General features: G+C 39.6%; 1 protein-coding gene across 12 annotated transcripts in view; it reads left to right on the top strand.

The window, feature by feature from the left end:
• Nucleotides 1–21,448, top strand: part of si:dkey-237i9.8 (platelet endothelial cell adhesion molecule) — a 31,369-nt gene extending 9,921 nt beyond the window's left edge. Inside the window, exons 6-15 of one of the 12 annotated variants that reach the window (XM_034188062.1) lie at nt 892–1,167; nt 1,294–1,575; nt 5,695–5,973; nt 6,640–6,741; nt 6,823–6,853; nt 12,519–12,595; nt 17,370–17,459; nt 17,909–17,965; nt 19,462–19,484; nt 21,229–21,448. In XM_034188062.1, the coding sequence (XP_034043953.1) occupies nt 892–1,167; nt 1,294–1,575; nt 5,695–5,973; nt 6,640–6,741; nt 6,823–6,853; nt 12,519–12,595; nt 17,370–17,459; nt 17,909–17,965; nt 19,462–19,484; nt 21,229–21,348 (1,337 nt within the window). In that variant the 3' untranslated portion in view covers nt 21,349–21,448. The other 11 variants (XM_034188063.1, XM_034188064.1, XM_034188065.1 and 8 more) reach the window with 11 other exon arrangements.
• Nucleotides 21,449–22,545: the final 1,097 nt, after the last annotated feature.

A 22,545-nucleotide genomic window follows, 5' to 3' on the forward strand; every position in this document is an offset into this window, starting at 1 on the left:
AAATTTTAGGTAATTAGGAGTTTCCTTGATCAGATACAGTCCTGCTTCTAGAATGTCTTAAAATATTTTTGTGGCATTTGTCTTCAGTGACATACAGTATCTGTTTTTTACTTAGATCAGTCCTCCTCCAAGATGATCTAGAGAAGAGAAGAGTTTCTATACTGTTAAGCAAAAATTTTAATTTTCGCCTATTTGCCCTCAATAGCTGGTGATGGTAAATGTTAACTGTATGGATTTTGTTTGTTCTTTTTATAAAAGATATGTAGATCAATCACAATTGAACTAAGTCCTATATGGGTCCTTAGGCCCATTGGTGTTAATGAATATCCCCACTAGATACTGTAACATGGAGCAGATGAGAGTCTGCAACTCCACCAGTCTGCTTCCCCAGCCATTACCAGTACCAGTACCCACTTAGAACCAGGTGGACTGAGACAAATCAGAAGAAGTGACAGGTAGTGTTGCCGGGAATTGAACCCCAGTCTGCATATGGGCAAAGGCTGACTGGACAGAGGTGTTTGGCGATGTTGATAACTTTGCAGATGAACGAAGCTCCAAGTCTTTAGGGTCCTGATGTTGCTTGTGTTGCTTATGGTTGTGAGATTTCGGTGCTAACCAGTTGCATAACACAACAACTGGGTGTTTTTTGGTACTAGGTATTTTCTAAGGATCCTTGGGTACCACTGGAATGACTTTGTATCAAACAGCGGGTGCTAAGAGAGACTAAGATGAGGAGTGTCACTTGCATTGTGAGGAAGCGTCAGCTTAAACATTTTGGCCATGTTGCCCGATTCTCTGTGCGTGATCCAGCACATTGTTGATGACTGAAGATAATTCCTATCATAACAATATTTTTGAAGCGACAATGATGCCTGTACTGATCCCCCACAGAGCTGTTTTCAGTACCCACACTCATCGTGTCTCCTCCTGAAGTCTTTCAATGGGATCCAATGACGATCACATGTAAAAGCGAAAGCTATGCCTCCGAACGAATCACCAGGGATGAAGTAATTTATGCTCTCGAGCCGCGAGAAAGCCCAATGACACCGACCAGGATCCCTGGAGTATATTCTGGCAAGACCCTGCTGTATGACTTCAACTATACCTGCATAGCTCAAGCCAAAGGGATTGTGAAGCGCAGTAAAACCCACACTGTTCATCCCAAAGGTACATGAATGATGCATATTATCAAAACTGGGGAGATTTAAAGACACAGATTAAGAGTCAATTTTGTTTGGTTCCCATAGATCAACTGTAAGCTGCAGTGAATGCCTTTCCTTTTTTCTGCTTTAGTTTCTGTCTCCCATCCAAAGATATCAGTAGTTGGCAGAGTGATCCTGGGCCAGCCCTTCCAGATCCTCTGTCAGGCGGAGAGGGGGAGCCTGCCTATAAACTACACCCTGTTGAAGGATTACAACATGCTAAATACAACCACTGTCAAGCTGCCACATCAGCGAGCTATCTTCACAGTCACCATTCAGAAGGCTGAAGAAATATCCAAGTACATGTGCGAGGCAAACAACAAACACCACAAGGAAGGCCTACTTGGTAAAAGACTCAATGCTACTGTCATAGGTAAATATCTGAAAGAAATACTTTTTCTATCGTCAACACACTATCATACAAATTGCCAGTAGTCCACATGATACTGCATCCAACTCATGACCACATGAGCTGCTTCAACAGATTCTCCTTTGGAGGCATCACATATTGGCACAGTGTCAGAGCCTTTTGCATCAGTACAGCAACATAGAACACGTTCCTCCACATTGGTATAGTAACATACTGGAGTAGTTGTTGAAGTGGGGGTTGTATCAAGGGAGCTCAGCTCTTATTAGGTCCATACCTGTGGTTAGATGTAAAGGTAACCTGTCGATGCAAGGCCACGCCTGCCAATTCTCCATGTAATGTGGAGTTTTCTGTGTAAGCTCTCAGTTGTCCAGGTGGTTTCCATAGTAGAGAAGTTTAATCTTCGACTGGACTGGGTTGCTTGACGCGAGGACGTTTCGCTTCAAATCGCAGAAGCTTCCTCAGCTAAAATTCTTGCTCTGGTAGTCTGACTTCTGTCTGACGCTTGTCGAGAAGAACAAACAGAAGCCACATAAGCTTGAGTTTTAAACCTAATCAGACGCCTCCTACCAAGAGGCAGACTGCTATTGACTAGTGATTAAACAATTGCTTTAATTAGCACCTATTGTGCTCTAGTTAGCACCCTCCTAATGACAGAGTAGCTGTTCCTCCTAACGATGGGACTGATGCTTCTCCTGATGATGTGAATGACTCATTACCATGAACAAAAGACTGAAACTGCTTTGATCTGAGTACCCCGTTGTAAACAGGGGACAAAGCGTGTCTCAGACCCCCCTCCCTGGTTAAGGCTGGGTTTTGGCTCAAACCACTCCCTTGAACACAAGCTTGGGGTGATCAGGACTCTTCAACACAGAGCCCTACAGGTGCCCACAACTGCAGAGGGAAGGGCTAAAGAACAACAACTTGTCCAGAAAGCCCTCACAGTATGTGGGTACCCACAATGGTCCCTGGATAAAGTGCAGAAGTCCCAGAGAACAAAGAGACCAGATAGACAGGAGATGGAGACAAGAAGAAGAGGAGTGTCTCTCCCTTATTTAGCAGGAGTAGGGGAAAAACTACAGAGGATCTTCAGACAGCACAAAATCCCAGTTTACTTTAAACCGGTTAACACCTTGAGACAGAAATTAGTTCACTCTAAGGACAGGATCCCTAGTTACAAACAGAGCAATGTAGTGTATTCTACCAGATGTCAGGAAAACGGTAATGAACACTACATAGGTGAGACTAAGCAACCTTTACACAAAAGGCTATACCAGCACCGCAGAGAGGGCGCCAGTGGACCTCAGTCTGCAGTTCATCTCCACCTTAAAGACACTAACCACACATTTGAGGACAAGGAAGTTAAAATCTTAGCCAGAGAGAAGAAATGATTTGAGAGAGGGGTGAAGGAGGCATTCTATGTGAAACAGTTGAAACCCAGCCTTAACCGGGGAAGGGGTCTGAGACACACTTTGTCCCCTATTTACAATGGGGTACTCAGATCAAAGCAGTTTCAGTCTTTTGTTCATGGTAATGAGTCATTCACGTCATCAGGAGAGGCGTCAGTCCCATCGTTAGGAGGAACAGCTACCCTGTCATTAGGAGGGTGCTAACTAGAGCACAATAGGTGCTAATTAAAGCAATTGTTTAATCACTAGCCAATAGCAGTCTGCCTCTTGGTAGGAGGCGTCTGGTTAGGTTTAAAACTCCAGCTTTTGTGGCTTCTGTTTGTTCTTCTCGACAAGAGTCGGACAGAAGTCAGACTACCAGAGCAAGAATTTTAACTGCGGAAGCTTCTGCGTTTTGAAGCGAAACGTCCTCACATCAAGCAACCCAGTCCAGTTGAAGATTCAAACTTCTCTACTAATGTGGAGTTGCATCAGGAAGGGCGTCCAGTGTAAAACGTGCAAAATCAACATGCAGGTCCACAATGGATCTGCTTTGGTGACCCCGAGCTGGACAAGGGAGAAGCCGAAGGGACTTACTTAAGTTTTTTGGTACAGGTTAAGAGAATGTTGAAATTTGGGTTAGAATAAAGGGGTTAATGTTTAGTCAGCAACAGTTAAGGCTTCCATCTCCATCTGTACATAAGCACACTCAAATTAATCAAGAGGAACCAGCTCTACCACTTGGTGGACTGAGTTCTATATAGGCCCTGAGGCTCACTGGTGTTGACATTTATGCCCAAATTGTGTAGCGTGATGAGGTTGAGAGTCTATTTCTCCTCTTCCAGTTGCCAGTCCATCACAGGTTACTTTGAAAGCCAAGCCTGGCACCTGTTTATAGTTGGGTGGACTGGCACAATGCAGATGATCTGTCTTCTCCAGGATACAAACATGCAGCTTAACCAGGAATCAAACCCAGGACATTATATCAGTAGATCAACTCCTGTCCCACTGACCCACTTGTTGGACTGCAGAAGTTACAAACTGCAACTGCATACTAAACAGAAGTAGATATTTTGCCAGTGTTTGGCAATGAAACTGCTTGGCATCGATACATCCAAGCTTGTGGTGAGGTGCCAAAGAGTTTACTGGCTACAGATCGTGTCAATGGGCAACATACTTTCACGCATTAACATACGTCGCATAATGTGTGACCATTTCCCCGCATGTAGTATGTATGCTTATGTACAAGTTTAATCTTCACTTTTGGTATCTGACACCTTGAGTATGGATGAGTCTGGGTTTGTTACCCGGAAGGGTTTTGAGTTTAAAAATTTGAATGAAAGCTGATTCGTATTCCCCACTGAGCACCTCAGACAACCAATAAGGGTTGCCAAATGTCATAGTCTGCAAGCAACCAGTATGTGGCAGAAAAAATACACTAAAGATTTCAACAGTATGATATTATTACATTTTTATGGCCATAAATTCACAATGTGGCTACTTTTAAATTTTTTTTTTTTTTCTGTGAAGCACAACACAGCACAAAACAGAACTGACATGGATCAAATATGAAGATATCCACCAAGTAAGGTGAAACCGTCCAGGGTTTTACTCCCTCTTTGGATATTTTTGCACCCTTACCTTTAATATTTGGGGAATTGCTTTTTTGTTCCCCACCTTAAATATTTTTTCAGCGCATGCGTCTCAAGATAATATTGTTTTGGTTTTAAAAAATTAAAACCTTTATGTTAACATTCATATCATCCAAAGTCCAATATATTCCCCTATTGTCTTTTTTTGTTTTTAAGTGTACATTATAAATTTGGCTAGAGCTAGGGATAAGGTTTAGGGTTATGGTTGGGTTAGGCTTATGATTGGGTTAGGGTTAGGGTTATGGTTGGCTTTGGATTGGGGATTAGGGTTTCAGGTTATCGTTGGGTTAGGGGTTAGGGTTATGATTGGGTTATGGTTTAGGGTTAGGGTTATGATTAAGTTAGGGTTTAAGTTAGGGGTTTATGGTCGGGTTAGGGTAGGGGTTTAAGGTTATGATTGGGGCAGGGTTCAGGGTTATGGTTGGTTTAGGATTATGGTTGGGTTTGGGTTATGGTTGGGTTAGGGTTAGTGTTTAGGGTTAGGGTTTAGGATTAGGGCTATGATTGGGTTAGGGTTTAGGGTTAGGGTTATGCTTGGATTAGGGTTTACAGTTATGGTTGGGTTAGAGTTAGGGGTTAGTGTTATGATTGGGTTAGGGTTTAAGGTCAGGGTTTAGAGTTAGGGTTATGATTAAGTTAGGGTTATGGTTGGGTTAGGGTTTAGGGATCGGGTTAGGGTTTAGGATTAAGGTTATGGTTGGGTTACGGTTAGGGTTAGTGTTTAGGATTATGGTTGGGTTAGGGTTTAGGATTAAGGTTATGGCTGGGTTAGGGTTAGTGTTTAGGGTTATGGTTGGGTTTGGGTCAAACTCTAGGGGACAGCACCATGGCCCAGTGATGAGCATCACAGCAAGAAAGTCTTCAGTTTAAGCCCAATCATACCAATTCCCCCTGTACATCTGGAGTAAAATTTGTGACAAATTAAAATGTGGATTCGTACAGTCAACAAATATACATCTGAAAGTGTCAGTCTAAATGTTTTTTTTTCTCCTGTGGAAGTCCTTATTATATTCTATTGTGTTGCCACAGTAAAGCGTCCATTTGTGTGGGAGTTATTTGTGAACAAATCAATCTGTTTGTTCCAGTTCCTCTTTCCCACGCAACTCTGACCGTTACCCCGGTTCCAGAGGATGTCACTGAGGGTCAACATCTCTTCCTGATCTGCAGTGTTAAAGGCACGCCTCCTATCACATTTAAATGGTACCGTGTTGGCCACGCCCAGCCGCTGTTCACCAGCACCTCCAGTGGCATCACCCTGGACTACCAGGTCCCCGTGTTGACAAGAGAGCACAGCGGCACCTACTACTGCGAGGCCATCAACCCCGCCATGAAGGTCGTCCGCAGCCAGTCAGTTACAGTCAACAGTACGTATCCGTGTCATGGACTCCACATATCAGCGGATCACAGTCCTCGGGACCCTCTTTGCATGTTCTCCCCGTGTTTGCGTGGGTTCCCTCCGGGTGCTCCGGCTTCCTCCCACATCCAAAGACAAGCAGGTTAGGTGGATTGGACACTTTAAATTGTCCGTTGGTGTGAATGTGTTTGTTTGTCTCTATGTGGCCCTGCGACAGACTGGCGTCTTGTGCAGAGTGTACCCCGCCTCACACCCTATGACTGTTGGGATAGGCTCCAGCTCCACATGACCCTTAATTGGAATATGTGGGTATAGAAAATGAGTGGATGATAATGATAACAGTAAAAATATAATAATAATATGCTACTGTGTTCCATTACATCATTGGAAGAGCCCAGAATTTTGTTGGGAGTTATAACTTGCACTTCTACCTGTGCCCTGTGAGTGGCATTGTCTCTCAACCCAAACTAGGGTACACCTTTACTCGAGATGGTGGCGGTAATGCACCAAACACAATTACGCCAACCCATAATACATTGTTCAGAGGAATGGTTGAAATTTTCTCCGCATGAACAATATTCCTTTAGAAACCATTCTTCTTTTGCATTGTGTTTTTGTTTGTCGCTCATAAACATCCTTTGTTCTGATGTGCATTGGCTCTGCCCTCTCTCTGTAGTCCGCTTGGCGATGTGGAAGAAAGGGCTGATTATCGCCTCCTGTCTGCTGGTGGTGGCAGTGGTGGTGCTGTTGTGCTTGCTGCGCTTCAAAGCCAAGAGAGGTAAAAACCTCCCGGTCTTCCACTCAGATGTGACAGTTTCTTCTTCCTTCTCCTCTTCTCACCTCTCCTCTTTTATTATAGGTAAAAGAGAAGCAGCGGCTGAATTGTCAGTGTGAGTTGGCTTGACTCATTGCTTCCTCTCAATCAGATCGAAATGTTCAGTTTTTGACCGTTTCTGCTTTTATTCGCAATGTGGAACAAATGTGCAATAACGTGCTTCTGAAAGGTTTTAAAGGGGTCATAATATGCTCCACCTTTCTCGTAAGCTCATATTGACAGATTGCAGTCATGCTGTTGCCTCAGTAGGCGAGCTAGTCCCCTAACAGAGTCCACAACTTACCATATTTTCTTGACTATTTGTTACACTGCGGTATTTGTCTAGTCTGTCCAAAAATGCACCATGGAGAGTTTAAAAAATCACATATATGTCACATCGCCCTGGAAGTCATATTTATTTTTGAAATGTGGTGCTACTGCTTCATGCTACTGCTTATTTTTATTCTTTATTTATTTCTAATGCAGACACCACATTAGTAAACAGAAGCAAATGGGTTAATTAAAGGTATTGTATGAGGTACAAAGAACTCAAGCATAAACTGCTTCTTGTCACTACTAAACAGATGAAAGCATCTGGTCAAAGCTAAATATGTACATGTTTACCTCATTAAATGTAATTAAACATTTTAAAACTCCTATACATTTTTAAAGCATTATAGTTAGCCATACCTTAGCCTGACTGTCCTCCTTACTCCAGGTTTGACTGTCCCACAAAGTGAAAATAAAGTGGCAAGTTTTATGGTTACTCCCCTTTTTATTCAAAAGTCTGGACTTTCAGTTTGAGAGCATGATTCATTAAGTTCACTCGTTCTTTAAGACCCTGCACATCATCCCCATTCACATTTTGTTGATTTTTGTTTTACGGGTGTTGGCATCCATCTTAATGGTGCAGTACCACCACCTGCTTCTCCAGACTGTAGATTGGATAGTACCTCATTCAGATCAGTATATAGGAGTAGCATGTTATGCATGGAGACTGTACCATCTTATGGCCATGGATGACAATGCGATATTTTTTGGCATATAGGCAGTGGTGGGCACAGATAACCAAAAAATTAACTTTGATAACAGATAATCAGATAACTGAAAAGTTATCTTTGATAAAGATAAACCGATAAACCACCCAAAAATGTATCGGAAATTACAGATAATCGATAACCGATAAATTCCAGTATTGTCTCTGGTACATTTGCAATTACTAAGAAGCTGAAATTGACTTTTAACATGATCGCTTTTGAAACCATCAAAAGCGACAAAAGACCCAAAGAGTGAGCCAGTATTTCCATGTTTGACCATGCTGCCTCCTGTAGGAAGCTGCACAGAAGAATCCTGAGAGCACCCACAAAATCAGCTCTCTACTAATCATAATGCTCCGGTCAGGCGGAGGTCTTGAAAAATAAGGTCATACTAACTTATGGTTTTGTGAAAATACTGATAGAATGGTGGCCAAGTGGTTAATGCGCTTGGTTTCAGTTCAGAAGGTTCCGGGTTCAAATCCCACCCCTGCCACATTTCTCCATGTAATGTGGAGTTGCGTCAGGAAGGGCATCCGGCGTAAAACTTGTGCCAATTCAACATGCAGGTCCACCTTGGATTTGCTGTGGCGACCCCAAGTGCAAACAAGGGAGCAGCCGAAGGGACTTACTTACTGATAGAATAACTCCATTAATGTCAGTTCTGTCATTTGTACAAAGTTAAAATATAACATATTTTAGGACTCTGAGGAAGATGTGACTCTCACATCGAAACGTCAGTCCCTTTGAACATTTTTTTTTCAGCACCTTATTAAAGACTTTTTGCACTTATTTCTGTGCTGCACCAGTTATTTCTTCTTTTTTAAAAATAACATATTTTTAATGTTGAATAATGCACTAATTCTGAGGTTTTGTAACAAACACAGACCGTAAAGCATTCTGGGTAAAAGTTCCTCTGCTAAACACTGATTGGTTCAGTCATTCATTACGTAAACCAACACGTTAATGTGACGTGTGTCGTGTGTTGGTTTAAAGATAAATGTGCTTTTGTAAAATATTCCATTTTTATTTGTAAAAACAGGCATTTTTACGGAGCCCTGGAAGTGTCATCACAAAATGTTTTGCATGTGGAGAGAATGTGCGCACGTTTTATTAGTGCCGTAAAACGTGCACTCAATATTAGTAAGTAAGTAAGTAAATTTATTTATATAGTGTCTTTCACAGACATAAATCACAAAGCACTTCACAGGTTAAAATGCAATAATAAATAATAAAAACATAGATAAAACAAAGGACAAGGTTAACAATTGGTCAGTTCTGAAAAGCCTTATCTTGACACATAAATGTTGGCTTTACACTGTGCGTGTTTTGGCCATTTTTCAGATGATTTTTCATTTGTGAGAGAATTTTTTGGACCGAGTTTCAGGTTAATCGCGCGTCCTGCATCGTGTAGTGGAGTAACAAGCTTTAACATCTCACGATCACCTCCTGCTGCTGAAGAGCTACAAGCATCCAACCGCAGAGCTGTCTTGTAATGTTTATTTGTTGTTGTTGTTTTGTTTTTAAACTTAATTTGTAAAAAAAAAAAAAAAAAAAAGCCATTTGCAAAGCCAAAAAGTTGATTTGACCACCATCTGATAACTGGGTCAAAATAAATAGAACACTGCTATCTACTGGTACCCAGACACTTGGTACTTGGGGCGAATACTACCATGAACACTACTGGTCAGTAGATGGCAGTAGCGGCTTTGAAAACTTGCCAAACAAAATTCCAGATAATCTGTGTCTGCTACATTTAAGATGCGTGGAATTTAACAAACGCAAATACAATAACGTCTATAAACCCAGAGAATATATTCACGAGAGTTTTAAGCACTGGAGTTTAATGCTGTTGTCCGTGGAGCCTGAACAGAGTGTCTGAAATGCATTTGTCCTGTCGTGAACGTCTGAGATTACCCTATGCTACCCATAATGCATTGCTGCCGGGCACAGCATGTGCTCACAAAACCTTAAAAATTAGCACATTACTTTAAAACGAAAATATATATCTGATACTTTCACTGAACCATCCCTTAGTTATGCTGCTATAGACGTAGACTGCTGGGGGGTTCCCATGATGCACTGTTTCTTTCTCTTTTTGCTCTGTATGCACCACTCTGCATTTAATCATTAGTGATCGATCTCTGCTCCCCTCCACAGCATGTCTTTTTCCTGGTTCTCTCCCTCAGCCCCAACCAGTCCCAGCAGAAGACTGCCCCTCCCTGAGCCTGGTTCTGCTGGAGGTTTCTTCCTGTTAAAAGGGAGTTTTTCCTTCCCACTGTAGCCAAGTGCTTGCTCACAGGGGGTCGTTTTGACCGTTGGGGTTTTACATAATTATTGTATGGCCTTGCCTTACAATATAAAGCGCCTTGGGGCAACTGTTTGTTGTGATTTGGCGCTATATAAAAAAAAATTGATTGATTGATTGATTATAAAACTTTAGACATGACAGTAATTTTAAATAACTTGTCCAAAATGAGTAGGTTAAAATTTGAACCATAAGTTAAAAATGTATGCCTCTGGATGACTTGGGTGATATTGCGATTATATCAGTATGGTGTTAAAGGAAATGATTTTTTTTTTTTTTTTTTTTTTTTGGGTCACCAGTTTCTGAACTGGGTCACTGGTTTCTTCTGAAAACAGCTCTCTTCTGTTTGCAGAGGGTAGAACAGTATACCTATTAGGAAACCTTTAACAGGTAGGTCTCAACTGCTTTTAAGTTTTAAAAATGTTTTCAACTGTTCAGCTTGGTTTACTACGTTATCGGTCTAAAAGTTATCAGACAGCAATTCATCGGAAGATAATTAGTCCGATGATGGTTTTTAAAGTTATCTAAAAAGATAATCCGATAATGAAAACATTATCTTCGATAATTATCTGTTATCTGATTATCAGAAGTGTGCCCACCACTGCATATAGGTCACTTCAACTTGCAAGTCACAGACCCAGCCAAATACATACAATAACAAAACCCAACATATAATCCAGAAAATACTTTTTTAGATTTCTTGGATGACCCCCAAAACACAATCACCATGTCCCCCTCCCCCGCCCAGAAAAATGGCTCTAAGCCAAATATTCAAGATGGTATCTAAAAGGGCCACCAAAATATCATGTTTTATTAATATTATTTCTGTTGTTTGTTCCTATGATGTATTTTAGTCTAAAATGGTCATTTTGCTTTTAAAACTCTGTGATTTACATTATCTAGGCACACATGTATTTATTGTGACCTAAAACTTTATTTTCATGAAATATTTCTGAAAATGAAGCCCTTTATATGTTGTTGAATGCATTTTAATGAAAAAGCATATTTTGGGGGCTATTTTGGACACCATTTTTGTTATGTGGCTTGAGGCCAGTTTTTATTTTTGGTATCATCCTGACTGTGTTTTGGGGTCATATAAAGAACTTAAAAAACTTGATTTGGTTTTGTTCTGTGGGGGTGCAATAGGGGTGTTCCTAGCTCACCTGCTAAGGGTCCAGAATCCAAAACTCACCTGTCTTGTCATCTCCTTGAACATCTGGATTTGTGTCAGGAAGAACATCAAGTGTTGGTTTTTACCAAATTAGCATGCAGATCCATACTGGATTGGTTGTGGCAACTCCACACAAAAACCAGGAGTACTTGACATTAGCAACCCAATATAGATCACTTCCAAGACATGTAGAAAGTGTATATATATATATATATATATGTATATATATGGATCACCAGGAGTCTTTTCAACAAACATTTTAGTTAAATAATAAAATAACATCCCTAAAAAGGTTTAAGGTCAGTAATCAAAAGCTAAGGCACTCTTGGCCACACCCCCTAGCCAGTCATGTGGGTGTCTTTTCCACAGTGCAGACCACCTAAGTGGATGTACCTCACATGGACTTCAGTGACATACATAATGTAAATCTAAAATAAGCTATTTCTGACCTACGACCCCTTTAAAGAATCAAGTGGGACATTTTGCATGTTTGAATATTTTTTTAAAGTACAATGTCACTTTTTTTTTTTTTTTTTTTTTTTTTTTTTTTTTTTACAATTTGTCTTTTTCAAATATTTTTTGTAATCAAGCCTCTGGGTGGTGTACTCAGCTTTGATACATGTATCTTTTGCAACAATTCCTTTTTTGAAAAATGAGTTTAGCAAGGTTATCTAACAGTGTCAGTAGGGCGGCAATTCCAGGAATTAAGAATCCTCAGTGTGCACAGAACAGCCAAGAAATACATCTGACAGCTTAATTTCATAATCATCAACACTTCATTGTGAAAACATACAGCCAACTCTCAGTCATTATATTATCATATATACTATTTTTAATAGTTCATATCAGTGCTGCATCCTTTTTTGAAGATGGCATCAGTCTGTTTCTTTACAGCAGCTGTAATGCGCCTTTATGCAGATGACATTACAATGTGCACCACCAGACGTTAGAAAGTAAATTGGAAGCAAGAAGAATTGGGAAAGGTTTTGTAAGATTGTATACTTTAAATTTTTATTTTTTGTTTTGTTATGTCTTGCACAAGGTTGACAAGGTGTGCTACAACCTCCCACTAGGAGGGAGTAGAGAGATTTTAGCTTCACCTTTTAAAGTCTGTGGTTCAAACACGCAAAATTTCCTTTAAAAAAAAGTTCTGTCTCATTTGGTGTCTGAATTTTTTTTTCTCGACTTTGCTGCTTCTCAAGTTGGCTTTATTTTCACCATTTCTTAGAAAACCTTCAAGCCCTAAATCAGATGGCTCTTTAGTGAATCTAACCTACGACACAGAGGTTTATAACGAGGCCACAGGTAGTTTACTCTTCTGGCTGTCGTCATCAGTCATACATTAACAGCCATTTGTCTGTTTTTTTTTTAGACATTTCCCTCAACAGTCACATCATGACTCACATTCCATCTACTAATACATATGCATGCAGTGGTGCGAAGTTTTTTAAACGTGTTCTCCACATCTCTCTCTGACATCATTTGCATGCACACTGAGGTTTTTATGGATTAAATGGGAACATCATAGGTTTGACCTGATTGTCACATGTTGCAAACTGCTTAGAGTCCTCGTTATCATCTTCTTCCAGACGCAGCGCCACAATATGATGGCACAGAGGGGAGAGTGACCAACGGGACGCGAGATAGTGTGGCCTCACTTCCTGCTGACAACAGCATCAGGAGCAGCTACAGTATCCCGGCTACAGTATAGAGACGCCCCTCAATGACCGGGCTGTGATTTCTGCGAACAGTCAAAAACTGTTTCCAAGAAATTTAGAAAAGCAATTTTGAGCACCAAAAAAAGGGAAATGGGAACAGAGACACTTTTTGATGTTATTCTCTCTGCAGAGGCACATTCTTGTTAAACTGGAGGGGGTGTGTTTCAACCAAATACTGTGTGAACTAGGACCCGCTGCTCCCTCTCCCCTCCTCCTGCAACCTTTTTTTTTTTGTAACTAGTAAGATGCATGGTATCATGGGCAGACCGTAAGTGTGTTGCAACGTATGCGATGCAACAGCAAAGCAGGATTTGAGTATATAGAGTTTAAAGGGGTCGTATTATCCAATGTCTCAGAAAACTTTACAACCAAGAGTGGTTCTCAATCCTGATCCTGAGGAACCCCTGTGCTACACATTTTCACCTCCCCCTGCTTCACCCGTGGCAGCTTAGCTTAATCAGGTGTTTTCCACTAATCGACATCTAATAGAGGCCAGATTTAGCTCATTAGCTGTGTGAAGACAGAAATTTAAAATGTGCAGGGCACTCCAAAAAATGTAATCTTTGGGTGCATAATTCTTTAAATGGAAAGGAAGTACAGCTTGCCATGCCCACTATTCAGGTCATGTGTCCATCTGTCCCGCAAACTGTGCACAGTGGACGTGCCTCACACAGCTAGCAGGAATCCAGATAATGGGCTTATGTCGTGACATATGTAACAAAGGTTTAGAAGGAGTTGATTCAGGCATAAATTTGTTTATAACCTGCTACTTTGTACATACAAACGCACAGCATTGTGGGACTTTGAAGATGTTGAACATTAAATCCCAATTTCATATATTTGCTAGTGGTAGCTATAAACTGTTTTTGCACAGTATGACCTCTTTAACGTAATAGATTTTATTCACTGTTAATGTTAATTATTAAGTACTGAAGATAAAGTTAAAAAAAATCCCCAGTTTCATACATAATTATGTGACTAAATGACAGTTGTGCAGATGTACACTGAATGTAGATTTTCTGTCAAATTTGGTTTAGTTGCTCTGTGTTGATTGTTTTTCTTCCTCTGAAAAGTAGGACAACAATTAGGTCACAGCTATGTTTTCTGCGTTTGCATGATTGCATGTCATGTTTATGGAGGCCAAGAGAGGCCACAACACTTCCAAATTAAGACCGCACGAGCCAGTGTATGTGCAGCAAGTGCACTGTGGATCTTTGCAGTGTGTTTATGCTTTTGCGCGTGTTGTGTGAATTTGCAGCAGGCAGATTAAACTGTTGCATGTGCACCAGGTTATATTTGTTTGTGTTCTGCTGTTTGCAAACATTCTCGCCATTTGCAAGTCATTTTTTGATGCATTTTTTAAAAATGTGTAAACATTTGCTCGTGATGCGTTAGCTTGTTCGCATTTGCTAACAGTCTTAATTTGGAAGTGTAGCCACTCACGGCCACCGTACCCCTTTGTCTGATGTGTGCGTTTATATATGAGTTTGTTTGATTTGTACATACATTTTATTACTCATCACAGGAAATGTGTGTATATATTTGTGGTTGATCTTTTTCTGATAAAATATAGAATGTAGAATAAAGACACTAGTTTTCTTTAGCAGCGTTTTAGTACCGTTCATTTTGCTGCAGCTGCATCAGGTTTAAAATGACAACAAATTAAAAATGTTGAATTGTTGTATAATGCAAAATTCCAGAGCAATTTTTTTAATGTTTAAATGAACTGGGTAATTTTAAGAAATACAGGCCAGCTAAGGTCAGAATACCACAGTAACATACATTCAGTCCACTTCCTCCAATGGAATACTGCACACCAGAGACTTCCTTAAAACTGAAACAATAGAGTCTCTGGGAAGTTTCCGATGTTGGTATGCAGCATGCTGCGGGGGGGGGATGTTAAAAATGGAGGCTTTGCAGTGGGTGGAGCTTATTTTATCTCAGGCTGGACAAGTAAGTGCAAGTAGGGGCAGTGTTAATCACACAAATGCAAGGTGATTTCATGAACTACAAATTCATTTTTGCCAGAATGTATCGGGCCTAATATTTAGCACTACTGCGTCACAATGAGAAGATTGTGGTTCACGTCTGACTCCGTCCTTTCTCTGTGGAGTTTCCATGTTCTCCTTGTGTTTTTGTGGCTTCCTTCCATGTGCTTCCAGCTTCTTCCCACTCCCCATATACTGTGTATAGTACAGTGTGTTTTTTGACAGATGCAACTTACACTGCAGAAAATAGAGGTGCACATAACTGGTGCTCATCATGCTCATGTGTGCTAAACATTGTTGATGCACAGCAGACAGCACACAGAGGGAAACACTTTTCCTATAATCTGTCATTGCTTTCCTCCTATGAAGTGCTTCCCTTGTGTTTTCTGCTGCACATCATTTATTTTTAGCATGCACAAGCACCATGAGTACCAGTTATGTGCATGCCTGCGTATATGTGCTGACCTTGCAATAGACCAATGACACTTAACTGGAATAAGGGGGTTTAGGACATGCATGGATGTATTGTGCAGCCGCTGCTGATTTATTTATGCGAATCGCTGTGTAGATAAGAGCAACAAAAAGTGTCTCTGATCTCTTTGTGATTGATGTTGGAACAATTAAGAATTCCCAAACGTACAGTCGTGCACCTGTTCAGGTACAGTATGTGAGGCGGCGCAGAGATCTGGTTTAATGTTGACGTGCCGGCTGACCTGTGCGTTTTTGTGTGTCACAGCAAGGGTGGAGCGAGTCACAGTCAGCGTGTGCAGCGAGCAGCTGCCTAATGCAGGTGAGCCAAGGTCACATGACCAAGAGAAAGTGGCCGAATGTGACTTCACATTAGTGTTTCAGTCTTCGCACTGCAACTGGAAACAGTTCCTTAAAATAGCCGTTATAACTGAGTTTGACCTTTCAAAGGTCATGTAACCAATAGATATTTGATGCATGACTTTGTTTGTGTTCCACAGTGGCCGTGTGTGTCTTTAGGCAGTTCATCCAAATATCCCGAATAGTTTACATATGCACTGGGCCAAACACTGACCCTTGGCCTGTGACCTTGACCTTATACATATTCTTCTAAAAATCACTGTGGCTTGAGTTGCATTGTTTGCGCACACACACACACACACACACAATAATTAAATGCACCATTTCATTGTTGCAGTGTCCGGTCTAAATAGCGCTGTAATCTGCATCTGTAAATCTGTTAATTCCTGGAAAACCTTTGTCTCAGGCATTGTCATATACGAGACAGAACCTAAAGAAAAGTAGCAGGGGATTTTGTTTGTTTGCTTGCTTCATTTTTAGGGTAATATGTTCTTTGTAACTTCATAATCGATCAAATTTCTGTGATAAAATAGAATAAAAGTCCTACATTTTTTGTTGCAACTGGAATGTTTGGACATTTCATACTTTTTTTTTTTTTTTTTTTGACCCATCAGCAAAACATGTTTTCCAAGGTTTCAAAATATTGCAAAACAATTTTGTAGCACTAATTAACAGTGTTGGGTTCATCCCCAGCCACACGTTCTGTTCATTCTGCAATTCCGACTTTCCTGTTGTACATTTTTGGTCATGCAGTGGTCATTCTCCCCACTGTTGCTAGCCTAACATTTTAGCTAACACTCATATGGTCAGTGCTGCATCCAGCGGGTGGCAGACATGCTGATGGGATATTACACAGGCTACAAAGTGTTGCATTTTTGATTGATCTGGTGCATCAAAGTTAAGGTGCCCTGACACTTGCATGACTTTGATCCGCGCACTTGCACACACATCATTGTGACGATCCCACCTGTGTTCCCAGCTGGATGCCATGCTTTGTTCCACTGGCTGCCACGCGTTGTGCACTGGATGCTGCGTAATTATTTTGTAGCGGATTAATCATTTTCTCTCCGAGTTAGCTGTTGAAAATGGATCTAATCGCTTCCGGAATCACAGAGGAGTGCTCCAGCTGCTGCTTTTCTCGTGCGCGCACTTAATGAGGTGGAGAATGTACTTGGAACCATCTAAAAAGGTCATTATTTGTCATGTTTATATTGTCATGGCTTGGTAAAACAGTTGCATGTTCTTTCAAAGTCATGCAAGTGTCAGGGGCCTAAATATAATGACTTCATCTTCACTATGCTTTCTTTTAATTTAGTGAGTTACCAGATGATAGTATTTGTTGTTTTTGACTTATTGATTACACAAGCTCTCTGGGATGGACTAATTCACTGACGCTACATGTTGACTGTGCTGCACTCTTACAATGCATGGAAGAAAGATGCCTCATAGTGCTTTAAAAATTTATCTCACATCCAGATTTTAGGGGAAAATCTGCACAGTGAAACAAGTCGTGCAGTGTTAGAGATTTTTGTTAATGTTCTGCAGCCAGTGAGCAGGAGGTCATCATGACGCACAACACGCCTGAGGTGGAGTACACGGAGGTGGTGCATCCTAGGCCTGCAGACCCCGCCAAAGGTGAACGTTACACACACACACACACAAAATAAACCTCCTTCCATGCTTTCTGCTTCTCAGTCACCCAGGCAGACTTTCCAACATTTTCTCCATTTAGCGTCCTCAAAAAATATCTTCCTTTGCTTTGCCAACATTCCTTTGTTGCAGATAAGATAGGCCAACACTTCCTGGGAGGGGCCTAATTACCCATAATTAAGACATCTCCAGGATTTTGCAGTGATGATTACCGTGCTGAGCACAAAAATTAAAGAGTTCATAAACAGGAAGGGTGGAGATAAATTCCAGCTGCTTTCTGATATCAGCCCCCGCTTTGCTTCAGGTCCCCGGAGGCCAGAGATGGTGATCATACAAAACGATAACTTGACATCTGATTTTGGTTAATTGTAATAAACAGTATCTGTGTTTGATGTCTGTTCACACTGCTGTTTGTTTGGTTTTGTTGTGAACAGTTCCTCTGAGGAAAGGCACGGACACGGTGTACAGTGAGCTCCAAAATTCTCCACAGGGTGAGTTTCAGGATATTTCTTCACAATCAACCCTGATGTAATGTAATGTGGGATGGACTGCAGAATGTAATCATATCCTGTTTCTACTTGCAGGAAATTTTTGTGGTTATAGTGCTCAAACGGCCCATCTGAGTCTGTCTTTCTTATTCCAAAGAATCATGATTTTTGAACACTTTTAATGGTTAGCTGGAATATTTACATGTGATTCAGACAACAGCTGAAGCAATTCAGAGGTTATAAGCCTCTTTAGTACGGTGGTCGTGAGAGGCCACATCTCTTCCAGCATTATTAAATGCAGAAAATATTTATAAATACAAAAAAAACCCTGCTTCAACAAGTGGTTACATCAACAAAAGTTTAGGAAATTGAAAAAAACACTTGCAGAGACATAACATGTAGCAATTTAATTTGATAAGGTAATACACAAAAACAAATACTTTGCGAAGCTTAACAACGCAAGTTAAGAGCTCAAAACTCAAAAAGAAGTTTCTGCCCAAAAAAACTTTAACTGACTTCTGTTCTTCCATGCTTTGCAAATAAAATAATAAAACATTGAAATATAGTTAACATAATATAAAACCATCTAAATCATAAAAAAAAGTAAATAAATAAACTTACTTGGCTCTGCTAACCAGACAGAGATCAAGAGAAAACTGCATTACAATGAACAGTCTGTCAGGTACTTTTTGTTTTGCATTTGCAAGTGTTATCTTATTTCAGAAGTGTTGGTGCACCATATGGCCTCTGCACTTTTAGAGCTCTAGTTGTTTTAAATAACATTTCTTTTGTGTTCCATTGAAACATAATACCTTAGCACTATAAACTCATCTGTTGCATAATCCGCCCCCAAAAAAGATGATTTGTGATAAAACAAGAACCAACATTAATCTTTGTATAATCTGACCTTTTTAACTTCAAAGTTCTGGTTTTATGGTTTGGAAAGTAGATAGCAGTAACGTTCACACCGCTTCCTTAAGTATAACTGTTACCATCCTTTAACTTAAAAAAAAAATCAAGGAATGAGTTTGAAAACAAAGATAAACTGCTTCAAATGTTTTCAACTCAATATTAGATGTTTTTGAACTGGTTTTAAACTGTTAAACTGGATTTAATCCAAATATGAGATAATCCGTTGACATCTTTTTCAGTTTGGTCCATTTGTTCAATACAAGTAATTTCAGTTTGTTTTTGTAGATCTGAGAGTTTTTTTTTAAGTATTTCCTAAGTGATTAATTGCTTAGTTATAAAAACTAATTGACTGATAATCAATAATAGATTGAGTTGATTAGTTTACAGTCTATCGATTAATTTGCAGTATAGCTTGTCTGTCAGTTTGAGGTAATAAATTAATCAGATGACTACTTTGCAGTAATAGATTAAGAGATTGATCATCCTGTGCTAATTGATTAATTGATCAATTAACTTGCTATAATAAAGGAGTTGTGTGAACAGACCTGCAGCTGACGTGCACAGTGAACACGTGTTTTTGTTGACAGGTGCTGCAGATCATCGCAACTGTGTGAGTAAATAAATTTGAATAATTCTGAATCTGTAAAAGTTGTAAACAGGATCAGTATTGATCGTAGTGTATTGGATGTGAGAGTGTGTAGATGAAATCATATCTGATGTATAAAAACAAACTGATGAACCGAACGGTACTTTGTGCCCAAAGGAAATCATCTGTATTTTTCGAAATTAAAGAGACATTTTTTTTTGGTACCTCCAAATTCTAGTTTTTAACCCAATGTGCTGTTTTTTGTTTTGTTTTTGAAACGGTGAATATGTAAACAGAGACTCCGCCTCCTGATGGTCTCAGTTTGAACTGAAATGTGCCCAACATCAACCTTGTCAAGAGTTTTTAGTCACGTCTTTTGACTGGTTCTCGAGTCCTCCTGCGAGACAACAAAACCCAACCTATCTGGTGGAGGAAATGTCTCAAGCCATCCTCATGTCCTGGCACGGTTACCCAGCTGGTCACTGTGACCCGCTGCAAGAAGCCAAAGGGAAACAGCCATCAGAGTTTCCACATGAGAACAAAGGCCGCAGCTTCCTGTGGTGCCATCAAATTAGCCCGTGTGAGACAGAACGCTGTCCTCCAGTACGCCTGAAACTAGCGCCGCTCCTGACCGCTGCTCGCCGTTTGTCCCTACATGGTGTCAGAGTCGAGCCGGCCAATCAGTTAAGGAGAAGAACTTGAAATAATAAGATAAGGATGTGAAGTCATGATGTAAAAATGGCGCGTTGTTTCATCAGTGCATCATCTTGATGACAGAGTCCACAGTTTGGTCTGAACGCAGCTTTGTTGTTTGTCTGCTGCCCCTCAGGAAACAAAACACCAACTCCATTTTTTTCTTCTTTCTTTTACTTGTTGCAAACTTTAAAAAAAATGTGTTGTTTTTCATGTTAAAAAAAATAATCTCCCAATGGAACAAGCAAAAATTTGATTAAAATTTCTTGAAACAAGGTCTTGAAATTATCAGGAAAACTTATTCTGAGCTAATATTAGGAACTGTTACATCTTTTACAAATAACACAGTTCCTTAAAAAAAGAAAGTTTGTTTTGGCTCAGATATGACTCAAAAGATGTTTAAAAGACTCTCATTTAAGATATATGTATTCAGTGTCTCTTACTGAATTTTTTTTTGTCTTATATTAAATGATTAGATATTTTGACTAGCAATTAAGAGAAATATAATTTGTAAGATTTTGTGTTTTTGCAGGGCAGCACTCACATGCAGGCGCTGCCACAACAATAATGTACATGGGGGATAGAAAAGCGCAGGGCACAGAGGGAGTGCTGCTTCATTCTCTGCACATGGTACTATTAATTCCGTAAAAATTTTCCTATAAAATCATTTTTAGTTACTGTGTTTTATTTAAAATGCAACTTAAGACACCTAAAATGGCATATTCTACTTAAACTCCTTGAATTAAAGCTAACAGTCTGTGCTACAAACAGATCTTGATTGTATTATTTTAACTCCATTGGGGTGGTGTCTGGAAGCAATATGACAGAACTTCTCACTGCAAATACTTATGGACCTGACAGTACATGCAGCAGACTGGTTTTTGAAACACAGTGCAATCAGAAAACGAGGAAATGGAAGTGATTTGGAATCGGATCCCAAATTGTATTGAACTTTTCACCGGTTGTCAATTTTTCCACATTTTACCAAACCCGTCGGGTTTTTGAGTTATTGCGCCTTGTATGCGAGTTGGGACGTGATGTCATGGCGTTTGATGACATATGTTTTGTGCGTCAGCAGGGTTCAGGTGAGTATGCTGAGCTCAATGGTGAACAACCTGACATCAGCCATCACAGCCAAGAGGTCAACAATGTCCAGGGGCCGCCACCACCACCACCGCCACTGCCCCGTCTCTGAATTAGTGACAAGCTTCTTTTATTTGTGCGCTGACATTCCCACTTCTCTGTCACACTGTAAATATCTTTTCCCCAATAAAACCATGTTTCTTGTTCTTACACTGAGGGCCTCATGAGTTTTCTGTGGACATTTTAACAATCTTTTTTTTTTTTTTACAAGAGAGGTCAGCTGTGTTTGTGTTGTTAGAATCCTTATTTTTGTAACCACAAAATTAATTTTTATTTTAACTTAACTACATTTATTATTATTATGATTATTATTATAACTACTGTATTTTCCAGAGTATAAGTTGCTTTTTTTAATAGTTGGAGAGGTCCTGTGACTTATATGCCAGTAAGATTTATATGCCAAAAAAAATTGCATGTTTGTTATTAATAATAAGAATTATAATTATTTATCTAAGGCTTTTCCATGAATCAAAATGTTAAACAATATAAACTCCAATAATGAAAGAATAAATGCCAATAATACAAAGTATACTGCAGTAATGCACAAAAATTTGAAATTACAGCTGATAATACAGAAAAGGTGCAACTTGTACTGCATCCAATTTATATATGTTTTTCCTCTTCAAGAGGAATTTTCTTTTACAAGTGTGACTTACACGCAAAATAAATATGGTATTCTTATTCTTCTCATTATTATCATCTAATGTATCTTAAATTTTACTTGAATTTATTGCACTTTAAATTTATAGTTGTGTGGTTACATTGTATTAGCCAGTATGTTAAATTCTAATGTTAAATATAAATTCTGTTTTGCTCGAACAATCTGACTTTCTGATTGTTGTCCACTAGATGGTGACATAATACTTTTTATTTCACACTTTTCTGAGGTTGTTTTTGGTTGTTTGTTTTGGCACATGGATTATTTTTTTCTGTCACTGTTTATGTTTACTGTGTGATGAGAAAATTTTAAAAAGTTATTTTTTAGAAAAATTGAACAAATGTGCTGCATAAATGAGCCATTTAAACAGAAACTGAAAGAAACATCCTTGAAGTGTGAAGTACCACAGGCAACATAAGACCCTTCATATAATAATTCATCACGCATGACAGAAAATTTGTCATAATGAAACAATTTCACTATTTTATTTTTTTATACTTCACTTTGAACTGTTTTTCTGAACAAGCAGCAGAAATGGAAGAACATGGCAAACCAGCTCATTTCAACCAACATGTAAGTTGAGCCACACCT

Source organism: Thalassophryne amazonica, chromosome 15 (genome assembly GCF_902500255.1).
Source record: "Thalassophryne amazonica chromosome 15, fThaAma1.1, whole genome shotgun sequence".
NCBI lineage: Eukaryota > Metazoa > Chordata > Actinopteri > Batrachoidiformes > Batrachoididae > Thalassophryne > Thalassophryne amazonica.